A 12,334-nucleotide genomic window follows, 5' to 3' on the forward strand; every position below is an offset into this window, starting at 1 on the left:
TGGGGTCTTTGATCTGCGGAGATTATGAATGGGACATCAGCCAGACAATGGGCCACTTCTCAGGACAAAGCTTCGAGAGGGCTGAGTCTTTGGATAACCGGAAGGGGTAATTTGCGTTCATTTCCCCCTAGGTATTGCCTAGGAACTTAACTTAACTTTGTTAGGCACATTGTTTAAAATATTTCTTAGAAGTCCTTCCCCAAGGTTCACACTGGCCCTAGAGACGATACAGAGAACTGCACTATACAATATAAACTTTGCATTTTTAAGACACTGGACTCCAAAAATACTTAAACTTAATTTAGTAAAGTTTGTTCAGGATATTGCAGGAAACTGCCAAATCTGTCACAAGCCATACCCAGGCTGAAGGAAAACAGAGGCATCTAGATCAATAACTTTCAAGCTGTGGTTCGCAGACCTCTGGGGGGTCCGCAGTCTATGTTAAGGGGTCTGCGAAAGGCTGTCGTTACCATAGAACAGTGGTTTTCAACCTGTGGCCTGCGAACCCCTGGGAGTCTTCAGACCGTGCCTAAGATTTCGAAAGGGGTCCGCACCTCCGTTTGAAATATTGTAGGGAGCCGCAATTGAAGAAAAGGTTGAAAACGACTGAGCTAGATCCTCTGAGAATGAAGCATCTGCTGCTACCACATTCTCAGCCATGTCATGTGCTCCTTTTGCAGGTCACTCGTTCATGTGCTACACATGCCAAGGGGAGACGTCTAACAAGTACTGTATGAAGATATCTATGTGCGCAAAAGAAGACAAATATTGTGTGACAATCAAAGATGTTATAGACACTGGTACGTTTTGGAATCATCCAGCGTTATAATGTATTGTAGTGGTGTCTAGGGGCCCCAGGCAGGGATTGGGGCTTTCTTGTGCTGGTTGCTATTCAGACATTCCATTAAAGGACTGACCCCAAGAGCTCAAGATCTGGGTAATGAGTAGATGCAACAGGTAGATGAGACAGACAGACTGGGGTGGGCAGAGGGCGAGGTAAGAGGAAAGGATGGAGTTTTCAAAAGCACCTAAGTGACTTAGGAGCACAGGTCTCACTGACTTTCAATCCCATCCGCGGTGAGCCTATTATACCCTAAACAGAGGTCTCTGCTCACCTCTTGCCTAGCTTTAGAACTACCAGGCCAGATCCTGAGCAGGAGTAACTTGGGGTTTCTCCACTGAAGTCGAGAGAACTCTGCAGATTATACCAGCCGAGGCTCTGGCCCACCATATCAAAGGTAAAGGAGGACTTGTGGCACCTTAGAGACTCACAAATTTATTTGAGCATAAGCTTTCGTGAGCTACAGCTTATGCTCAAATAAATTGGTTAGTCTCTAAGGTGCCACAAGTCCTCCTTTTCTTTTTGCGGATACAGACTAACACGGCTGCTCCTCTGAAACCTGTCGCATCAGAGGTATTTCTAAGGCTCGAGTCAACATGGTGTCTAAGAGACATCCGAATCAGCTTATGTAGTATTAAGCACAGCATTATTTAACCTCCCTCTCTTAGGCCACTCTTCCAAGTTGGTGTGGCTTTTCCCCTTCATCTTCTTCTGGAAGGATAAATAAATGATCACTGAACAGCAAATTGCTCAGCAGCAGGAAACCTCACACCACCAAGAGGCAGTCTCCATGGGACGGGATCCTCCCAGAATCTCACTAAGACACACTAACGGGTGGGAGAGCCCAGTGCTGCTTTGGAGGGTTTGGGGTCTGGTGAGTGATTGGGATGAAGCCAGTGCAGGCGATATCATACATCCTGCAGGTCAGTGGGCAGTACCATGCCATCCTGCCTTGTCATGCCCCCCATGCTGGCTGTAGTCCTGCACTGGTCCCATTAGGATTTCCCCTATGGAAATGTGACCCTATGATCCTACAGGAATACTGGGGAAGAATTCCTGTTCCCCACACCAGTGACTGTGCCATGCCATGTCAAAGGGCATTACTGTATCACAGGATTTTGATCAGCTGAATTTGTTGCTCACACATGCACTGCTTGGGCATGCACAGGGCACTCACCAAACTCTCAAATTTTCATCCTACCATGCAGTGGGCTCAAGCTAAAATCTGGACTGGATTCTCTATGGGCCAGTCTATTTCTTGGATGTTCCATCTCTCTGGGTTCTTATATGGTCCCTATCACCATAGTGCCTGTCTGGGTCAGGAATCGAAAGGGCATGTTAGAGGCTACTACCTAGCGGTCTTTAAATACTAAGAGCTGTAAAATGAACACCATAGCCTGAGTCTAACCATTATCTAAAAGCAACAATGACCTCTGGTTCCTGCATTTCCTGGTTTATAAAGACTGACTGGGTTAATGGCCTGTTGGTCATTATTGCATAGCCACTTTGATACTATTATCTCCTTGGTACTGAATGTAGTCAGAACTCAAGGAAACTTTCAGCAACAATTCCTCTCTTTGTTTCCTTTTCCCGGGTCAGGTTACAAATCCAAATACCGCATCTCCAAGATGTGCTCTCCGGAGTGTCCAAAAATGCAAGGCAAAACAGCTGCTAAAGTGTTTTGCTGTGATAAACTATTGTGCAATGTGAATGGAACCAGCAGCATAGAAACCAGCTACTTGATGATTTCCATGGGGATCCTGGCTAACTTCATCTACATCTTCAGATCTGGACTGTGATGGGCCAGGAAAAGAGGACTTTATGCCCTGAAGAACCTGCTCAGGCCCCACTGAGACACCAAAAGCCTACTCTGTGCAAACCTTTCCTTTGGGCTAACACTTCCCCCTATGCTCTAAGTGTCACTTCGGACCCCCTTAGCAAATATCATCTCTATCACTTTTCACACCACAGTTCTTGTCTCTGCCACTGGTTCCAGAGCCACAGCTCTCAGATCCCAAGCACCACCTTACATATCTGTGGTTCTGAAGACCTGGAAATATCAACTGAACAATGCTGTAACCTATGGATACATCCGACCAGATGATGTACAAAGTACTTATACAGGTCCTGATCCGGGAAAGCACTTAACGCATGTGCTTAAATTGTAATGAACTCCTTGCACATGTAAAGAAAGGAGCAGTGAGTAGGAGTGGAGAGGCAATTTTACCTCCATAGACAGCATGGGAGAGACTGATACTGGAATACTGTGTCCAGTTCTACTGTCCACATTTGTAAAAGGACGCTGAGAAATTGGAGAGGGTATGTAAAGAAGAGCCATAAAAATTATATGAGGGCTAGAAAAAATGCCTGCCAGTGAAACACTTAAACACTCAATCCATTTAATTGATCAAAAAGAAAGTGAAGAGGGGAGACTTTTATTTATTGCATGGAAAGTTCCCTCACAGTCGTTTAGTCCATCCCAATAAACTGTCATGTATTTGGCTTTTCTGACTGCTTGGAAGCACTGCCATAAGAATAAGGATCTGGTGGGCTCTCCAAAGGGCAGCCAGGAAAAGGGCTGATGTGCTCAGTACGGCATCAGCTTCGGTGTATCCTAGGTGAGTGTCTGAAGCATGGATTTGTGACTAAGGCTACGTCTACATTAGGAGCTAGCAGTGTGATTTCCTTGGTTGGGTACATATTCACGCTAGCCAGAGAGCTAGCATGAGTATAAATAGCAGCAGAGCCATGGTAGCATGGGGAGAAGCTGGGAGGTTCTGGGAGGACGATGGCCTGTTTTGTCCATTCCCTTTGGGGCCCCATCTGGCGTTGGCCACTGTCGGAAGACAGGATACTGGGCTAGATGGACCATTGGTCTGACCCCTTAGGTCATTCTTATGCAGGGCCAGAGGAAGGGAGGGATAGCTCAGTGGTTTGAGCATTGGCCTGCTAAACCCAGGGTTGCGAGTTCAATCCTTGAGGGGGCCATTTAGGGATCCGGGGAAAAAATTGGGGATTGGTCCTGCCTTGAGCAAGGGGGGTAGGACTAGATGACCTCCTGAGGTCCCTTCCAACCCTGGTATTCTATGAAGCATGGCTATGCTGTGCCGTGTACAAACTGGCCTGAACCCGGTGGGTATGTGCTCGGCATGGTTCAGCTGTGCCCCAGCTGCCCATGCTATTGCAGCTGCCCAGTTGGCTGTTTATACTCACACTCGCTTGTTGAGAGCTAGCACAAGTATGCGTACATGAGCAGGGGGATTGCACCCCTACATAGGGGCGGACTTTTAGTTTTCCCCGGGGGTGCTCCACCCCCAGTCCGCCCTGAGACCCCACCCTGACTCCGCCTCTTCCCGTCCCTGCTCCACCTCCTCCCCAAGGCCCCTGCCTTGCTCCGCCTCTTCTTGCCCCCTCTCCACCCCCTCCCCAAGGCCCCCGCCCACCCACCACTCAGTACTCTCTTTCCTCCCCCAAGCCCTTCCCTGAGCCGCCAAACAGCTGTGACCCATGGGTGCTAAGCACCCTTTTTTTTTCTGTGGGTGCTCCAGGCCCAGAGCACCTACGGAGTTGACACCTCTGCACCCCTAGCTGGTAGCCTAAGGCACATGCTTGTGAGTCAGCAGGGCTCTATTTCCAGGCCTGTCACAGATTTGCTGTGTAATCCTGGATCAATCACGGCCCCTCTCTGTGCCTCAGTTTCCCCATCTGTAAATCTAGGGCAATGAACTGGGGCTTCAATCCATTGTTATTTGCCATGTGATTGGACATCCTCTAAGGAAGATTCCACAGACCAGGACAAGGTTATAAGAAGGAGGAAGATGGGCATCTTACTGTATTTAAAAGGAAATGAGTCAGGAAAGGTTGTGTGCCTTTTAGGCCACCATGTACATTCTGCAGCCAAGGAATTTACCCCTGAATCCATCCTGCTCTCTGCAGAACTGTGCTCCAAAATCTGAGCTTCCATTTTAACCACGGGTAAAACTTTCCTGAGCACCTCATTTAGGAGCCTAAGTCCTATTTTCAAAAGTATCTTAAACACCAAAGAGCCTTGTCTACGCAAGAAACCTGACCAGAAGAGCTGTTCCAGAATCGCTCCCCCTGTGGCCATTCTGCCCTGGAATAGAGGTGACTTTATTCCGGAATAATTACTCTGCTTACAAAGCAGGGCTGTGCAGAGAGGTGCCAAAGAGATTCCCATTGATTTCAGTGCCCAGCTGCATATTTAGGTGTCTAAATACCTTTGAAAATCTGGTGGTAAGTGCTTAAGTCACTGTTGAAAATACGGTTTAGGTTCCTCACTCATTTGGGCACTTTGGGGAAAAAAAATGACCTCAAACTGCTAGGTTTCAGAGTAACAGCCGTGTTAGTCTGTATTCGCAAAAAGAAAAGGAGTACTTGTGGCACCTTAGAGACTAACCAATTTATCTGAGCATGAGCTTTCGTGAGCTACAGCTCACTTCATCGGATGCATACTGTGGAAATTGCAGAAGACATTATTATATACACAGACACCATGAAACAATACCCTCAAACTGCTAGTCACTGTGGCCGCAAAGAAAACCTGTTTCAATCACTGTGATCCACAGAGCAGTGCAAATAGCCACAAAACACCTGCCTACATGTATGTAGCCATGTCAGAATAGGGAATATTTCCATGTCGCTGCAAATTTACTTCTAATACTAAGTCAATCACTAAATGCTGGGTATGTAATTAACCCCCCCACCCAAATTAATCCCTTTAAGCAATACTTTATATTTCCCCCCAGACTTATCTGGAAAACAAAATGTAACCCTTCTCCAGATTCCTGAATTCCATAGAATCATAGAATATCAGGGTTGGAAGGGACCTAATCTAGTCCAGCCCCCTGCTCAAAGCAGGACCAATCCCCAACTAAATCATCCAGCCAGGGCTTTGTCAAGCCTGACCTTGAAAACCTCGAAGGAAGGAGATTCCACCACCTCCCCAGGTAATGCATTCCAGTGCTTTACCACCCTCCTAGTGAAAAAGTTTTTCCTAATATCCAACCTAAACCTCCCCCACTGCAACTTGAGACCATTGCTTCTTGTTCTGTCATCTGCTACCACTGAGAACAGCTGAGCTCCATCCTCTTTGGAACCCTCTTTCAGGTAGTTGAAAGCAGCTATCAAATCCCCCCTCATTCTTCTCTTCTGCAGACTAAACAATCCCAGTTCCCTCAGCCTCTCCTCATAAGTCATGTGTTCCTGTCACCTAATAATTTTTGTTGCCCTCCGCTGGATGCTTTTCAACTTTTCCACATCCTTCTTTTAGTGTGGGGCCCAAAACTGGGCACAGTACTCCAGATGAGACCTCACCAATGTCGAATAGAGGGGAACGATCACGTCCCTTGATCTGCTGGCAATGCTCCTACTTATACAGCCCAAAATACCGTTAGCCTTCTTGGCAACAAGGGCACACTGTTGATTCATATCCAGCTACTCGTCCACTGTAACCCCTAGGTCCTTTTCTGCAGAACTGCTGCCGAGCCATTCGGTCCCTAGTCTGTAACGGTGCATGGGATTCTTCCGTCTGCACTTGTCCTTGTTGAACCTCGTCAGATTTCTTTTGGAGCAATCCTTTAATTTGTCTAGGTCCCTCTCTATCCTATCCCTACCCTCCAGCATATCTACCTCTTCTCCCAGTTTAGTGTCATCTGCAAACTTGCTGAGGGTGCAGTCCACGCCATCCTCCAGATCATTAATGAAGATATTGAACAAAACCAGCCCCAGGACCGACCCTTGGGGCACTCCGCTTGATACCGGCTGCCAACTAGACATGGAGCCATTGATCATTACCCGTTGTAGTAAGATGAGGCCCTGAAACATAAACCCTTGGTATCAGGGGCCTGGTATGAGACCTAAGGCCTGAGCTAAAGTAACGGTCAAGACTTTGCTAACATAAAGCAAAGTTAAGCTGCGAGCCAGAGCCCTGCTCACAGACGCTGGCAAGGAAAAGGCTGAGGTTGCATAGACATATATCTAAAGTGTATTGGACACCAGAACTGTATACAAATGGTACAAGAACATTTTTATACCATCCACATAGCTAGCAAGGAGAGGGGCAAAAGGCTAGTGTGATAGATAGAGTTGTTTTGTTTGAACCAACATGTACAAGGTGAGAGGCGGCACCTCACGACGTAGAAGGGTGGTGCATAGTTACGTAAAGGGGTTGCACCTCAATACATCAGGAGCGCTGTGTAACTTGTTTGTACCTGGTGTATAAGAATGCATCCCTGGGGTGGTGTCTTTGTCCAGCCTAGGGGGCAGCGGAAAGTCCCGCCACTGACTGAGCTGAGTCCATTGCCAGGGAGCACAAATTCGTAGTGCACCCTGTAGAGTCTATGGGGAACTAACACTGTGCTTCGTTTGAGCAATAAACCTGGCCGACATGCCTTCATACCTTACTGGAGTCTGTGGTCATTGGGGGTTCTCTCGGGGTCTGCTGTGTTAGCTATCTGCGCAGAGCTGGGACAGCACACAGGGGGAACACGCACGCAGCCGACTGTTATCGTCACCGAACATGAGCAGAGCACCACACCGGTAGCTTCTAACAACAGCCTGAGGATCTAGCCATCTTTCTATCCACTTTATAGTCCATTCATCCAGCCCGTACTTCTTTAACTTGCTGGCAAGAATACTGTGGGAGACCGTGTCAAAAGCTTTGCTAAAGTCAAGGAATAACACATCCACTGCTTTCCCCTCATCCACATTGCCTCACTCTTGTTTCCCTGGCTCCTTAACAACCAGGCTTCCCAGATTCAATATAGGCCCCAACCCTGCAGCTCTGAAAAGTCTATCGGCTGCTAAGCTGAGTTCTGGGAATTCCCTGGTACTGTCCTGTGGTTCCCTGTGAGTGAAGTGGTATCCAGCAGTGGCTCACAGATCTTCCTGCCCAGCCAGATGTCAGTGGGGATGAGGCTGTAATAAAACTGGGAAGACTGAGTGTGTGTGTGTGTGTGTGTGTGGGGTGATAAGTAGCCTTTAAAAGGTCAGGGAGGGAGAGGGGAGCAGTGCAGGGTAAGCTGCATTAGGGAGCAGCCAGAGTGGGAAGTACAGGCATGGTTTTCATGTTGTCCATCTCCCCCGCCCACGAGCCCTTGGGGAGTCCATGGGTAAGCGCGGTCTGAAGGAGCTCTCCCCTGACTTCTAGTGATGAGCTAGGTGGCGGTTCTCAAACTTCAGTGCACTGCAGCTCTCTTCCGACAACAAAAATTACTACATGACCCCAGGCTGGGGGAGACAGGATAGACAGAGACGAAACCTGAGCCCCACTCTCCCAGGCCGGTAGTGGGGGCCAGAGCCAGAGCCCTGCCACCCCAGGGGCTTCAGCCCAGGGTGTCGAGGCTCAATCTTCGGTTTCAGACCTGGGCTCCAGCGAGTCTAACATTGGCCCTGGTGTGGCCTGATCTATAGATTATGAATAGAAATTTCCAGTTATCACTTTGAGGGTTGACAGCTTCTTGTCCCAAGATCAGGCCTAGTATTATTAAAATGATTATAGAGTTGGGAACCCTGATGTGCACAGGTGTAACACACACACTATAGGAACTCTTTTATATTTACAAATAAATAATTTATTAATACATTTAGCAAAGTCACACGCACTCTACCCCAGTAAGGTAGATAGAGATAATACAGAAAGTACATCTGAACATCCATACTCCCACCATCCCTTGCAGAACAACCTGAAACGTTAGCCATTATCTTCCTCATCACCATCACCTTCCTCATCTTCACCAGTGGCTCTCATTCTGGCCCTTCCCAAGGGCTACAGCTCTCTTCCCTACTGCCCTGGGATGCCACTTTTACGATGACGTTACCATGTCTAATGCATATTCAATAGGGGTTTCTCCACGCTTCCTTATTTGTATTTCCTTCCCTCACCAATGTTAAAATGCCCTTCTTCTATAGGTTAGTCTATTTCAGATTTCACCCCATTATCATATACATCAATTCGTTGCCATGGCACTCTTGGAGACGGATGTTCCATCCAAAACCTTCCAGAAACTGGTGTCAGTTCATGTTCTGTGGTTGGCTGATGTCATTATGGACAAAATTCCCCCCTACACGCTACTTCCCCAGAACTTATGAGTTACCTATGTTTCTCTATGCCAAAGTTCGTAGGCCTCAAACCTCATGCTAACTGCTGAAGCCAACATCTTACAGGATACAAGTCTGTAGGTTCCTTGCATTACTGCTGAATATAATAAAGCAGAATATAATGCAAAGCAGTGAATATAATAGAGGTAAGCTGGTCCACTGAGCTACACTGGCAACCCCAGTAAAATGGGGTCATGATCGACTTTGGGGTCCCAACCCACGTTTGAGAACCGCTGAGCCAGAGGGAAAACACTAAGGACCAGGGTGTATTTACATGAACACACCCACTCTGCCTAGGCATCCAGCAGCTGGAGCTCTGTTTCCCACGTGATCTATTTTGGCTGGTGTTGTGTTAAAAATCACTTTAGTGTTGAGTGCAGGGGTAGTGGAAGGTGGTTACCCTGACTGTACGAGTGAACGGCAGCAGGACTGTGCTTAGCTTGCCCTGACTGAGGAGATCACCCTAAACTGAACTGCACTCACCAAGCAAGGGGGCGGGATGCCAAAGCCTAGTGAAGAGAGAACAAGAGGGCAGGGGCAGGGTTCTGAGTTGAGGGTGTGGGCTCCAAGAGTCCCAGATACCATTTGAAATCGCTCCCCCTTCTCCTGTTTAAAGGCGGAGCTGATTAAGCTGCAGTGAGAGTCTTTATTTTGTCCAGTGATCCCTAGAGCTGAAATCATAGACGCCCAGGTCCAGCTGCTGAGCCTTAGACCTGCTGTGGGGTAGGGTTGCAGTGAAAGTGACTGCCTGGCCTGCAGCAGCAGGCAGTTCCCCACTGAGCTGGGTTCCATGGGGGTACCTCAAAATGTGTCACGGTAGTGAGGGGCAGGTGGCAGCGGAGAAGCAGCTGCAGTGGCCAGCGGGGCCACAGTGAGCAACGGCAGAGTGAACGGCGGCAACCGTCATTGCCCAATGCTTCCCCACCCCTCCTTCCCGGGGGTGGAAGGGGAACCCGTACGAAGGCACCTCTGAGCTCTGCGTCTTTGCTGACCAAGGACAGCAACTGGGACTGGGGTGCAGTGGAGGGAGAGGAGAGTGATGTGCTACAGGGACATTCGTTCATCGTTCTTTCCCACCACCAGGTGGGAAACGGAGGCAAAGGACACTGCCCAGCGTGCTCTAGGGTCAGTTTGGCTTAGGATTGCACGGTTTTGAATGTGGTTGTGGTATTTCCCCAAACTAATGCCTTTCTCTTTTAATACAAGTTCTCTTTTGTTGTACACAGACTCAGTGCTTGTGAGAGGGGAAGTATTACCTCTTAGAGGGGCGCTGTTTCGTTTCCCCAGATTACTGGGCTGGGGCTCGAGCCGGTTCTGTGTTGTAGTGTTATGAGGAACCACTAGGTATTGAACCCGGCCCTTGTTGCTGCTGCCTTCACCTGCAGAAGGGTTACACATGCCACAGTTGATAGGGACCCACCTGGCTCTCCGGTTTCTCAGGATCAAGTCCAAAGGTGCTGCCAACCCCAAACTAGCATGAGACGAACCGCAGAGCCCAGAGGCTGGTCCAATAACAGCAACCAGCCCCACCATTGTTCATCTGGTTTTCGAGCTTTTCTGGGGAAGACGCTGACCCCGGTGGTGTGGGATCATGCCAAGGTCCAAACGCACTTGGAGAGACGTACACAAAATAGCAGCCTCCCCAGAGAGGGGCTTGCTCATTCTGCCCTGGCCCCTGGGGTGAGAGAACTGTTATTATATCATTCTCCATCCCCCTTTCCCTCTAGCTCCTCCCCGCCCCCATCAGTCCCCTGTCCCGAGCACTCTCCCCCACACTCTCTTGACCCCCATCTATGCCCAGTATTCCCTTGCCCCTGTTCATTCCCTCCCTTTCCCGCAGCCTCCGACCCTTCACTCCCCCTACATGCCATCAGCCTCCATCCTTCTGCCCACCTTCCAATGCATGCCCCTATGTCTCCCTTAGCCCTACCATCCCCTGCCCCTGATAGGTTCCTAGCCCAGGAGTCCATCTTCCCTGGGGGCAGCCTGGCTTTATTGCCATTGGAAACCATGGGAGATGGTGGCTGTCTTCATTAGGTGCAGCCTCACTCACACCAGCAGAGGCTGTTGTGAAATCACAGCTATTTTGGCCTGTGGCTTCAGTCCCATTGCCCGTGGTGAGAAATGGCAGCCATTTTGAGAGGGCAAAAATTTGTGAGAAAGGCGCAGGACATCAGGAGAAGCTTAAAAAACAGAATTGTGAGAGAATTGGCAGTTCTGGGCAGCCCTGAATCAGTGCATGCCCTCTCACTGTGGAGCCCTGCCTAGCCCCTAGGCATTACCCCTAGTGCAACGGCTGCCAGTTATGTCCACAGAAACAGGGCTGCATTCCAGGGGGCTGCTAAACTGCAGCTACTCGAGTCGGACGTTTTTAAATCAACAGGTCCAGATAACTTGCTTCTGAGATTGGATGTTTGTTTCTTAAAAGATCTGCTTTAGTTCAAATAGGAATTAATTCAAGGCAGTCCAATGGCCTGTGTTATGCAGGAGGTCAGACCAGATGATCACTGTGGTCTTGTCTGGCCTTATACTCTATGAATACGGGAGAGAGGGGCCATGTGGAATGTGAAAACACAATGCTCCCTACGTCGGCAGTGCTGGCCTCTGACACATCCCTGAGATCTGCCTGGAAATGGAGGAATCATGTGGTTAGGGAAAAAGGCCTCACATGTCCTGCATCCTCACCCCTCACGATACAGAGGCGTGTCAGGGAGGGGACCTTGCAATCTTTGCAGTCCCTTACCCATTTATTCCTGCAGTCTGAACTGATGTGGGCTCAGTTATTTACAGCAGTGGCCCCAGCTTCAACCCTTTCACACAGTAGAATGTGTTGCTGAAAGGGAGCCAGGGCCAATTCAGACATCAGTTTTCTTCAAGTGACAACCTGACCTTTTTCATGTAACTTTACCACAGCTACAACCAAAAATAGTCACAGCGGGGAAGCAGGTAAAAGATGGAGGAAGTGAAAGAGATTTTTTTTTTAAATTGCCCAAGTGCTTCAGAGGAGGGTTGGAGGAAACCAGGTGAATCACATAAGGATTGTGGTGGTGGTGGTGGTGGCTTTCTGTTAGCAATTCAGATATTCTGATGATCTGTGCTGTATAAATACTGACACCCGAGAGAATCTTCTGAACATTATTATTTATTGACAGTTGTACCCAGAAAATGGTGGGCGTTTTCAAAACATTCAAGGAGGGCTGGTCTCCAGGCCGAGGAACTCACTGCCTAAGAACTGCCATACTGGGTCAGACCACGGCTCCATCTAGCCCAGGGTGCTGTTTTATCACTGTGGCCAGTGCCAGGTGCTTCAGAGGGAATGAACAGAACAGAGCGATTATCGAGTGATACATCCCGTTGTCCAGTCCTAGCTTCTGG

At 48.7% G+C, this 12,334-nt stretch overlaps 1 protein-coding gene across 1 annotated transcript; it reads left to right on the forward strand.

The window, feature by feature from the left end:
• The first annotated feature begins 684 nt into the window (after nucleotides 1–684).
• LOC102933752 (lymphocyte antigen 6E) lies at nucleotides 685–3,396 on the forward strand. Its single transcript, XM_007069492.4, has 2 exons — nucleotides 685–800; nucleotides 2,441–3,396. Exons 1-2 carry the CDS (start codon nucleotides 692–694, stop codon nucleotides 2,638–2,640), a joined length of 309 nt encoding a protein of 102 aa, XP_007069554.3. The 5' UTR covers nucleotides 685–691; the 3' UTR covers nucleotides 2,641–3,396.
• The last annotated feature ends 8,938 nt before the right edge of the window (nucleotides 3,397–12,334 follow it).

This window comes from Chelonia mydas, chromosome 2 (assembly GCF_015237465.2).
Source record: "Chelonia mydas isolate rCheMyd1 chromosome 2, rCheMyd1.pri.v2, whole genome shotgun sequence".
Lineage (NCBI taxonomy): Eukaryota > Metazoa > Chordata > Testudines > Cheloniidae > Chelonia > Chelonia mydas.

Bases quoted from the DNA above. Each gene is read 5' to 3' on its own strand.
- LOC102933752 (XM_007069492.4), top strand. From the start codon at position 692: ATGTGCTACACATGCCAAGGGGAGACGTCTAACAAGTACTGTATGAAG. The intron at 801-2,440 runs GTACGTTTTGGA...TTCCCGGGTCAG, and splicing joins CAAAGATGTTATAGACACTG to GTTACAAATCCAAATACCGC.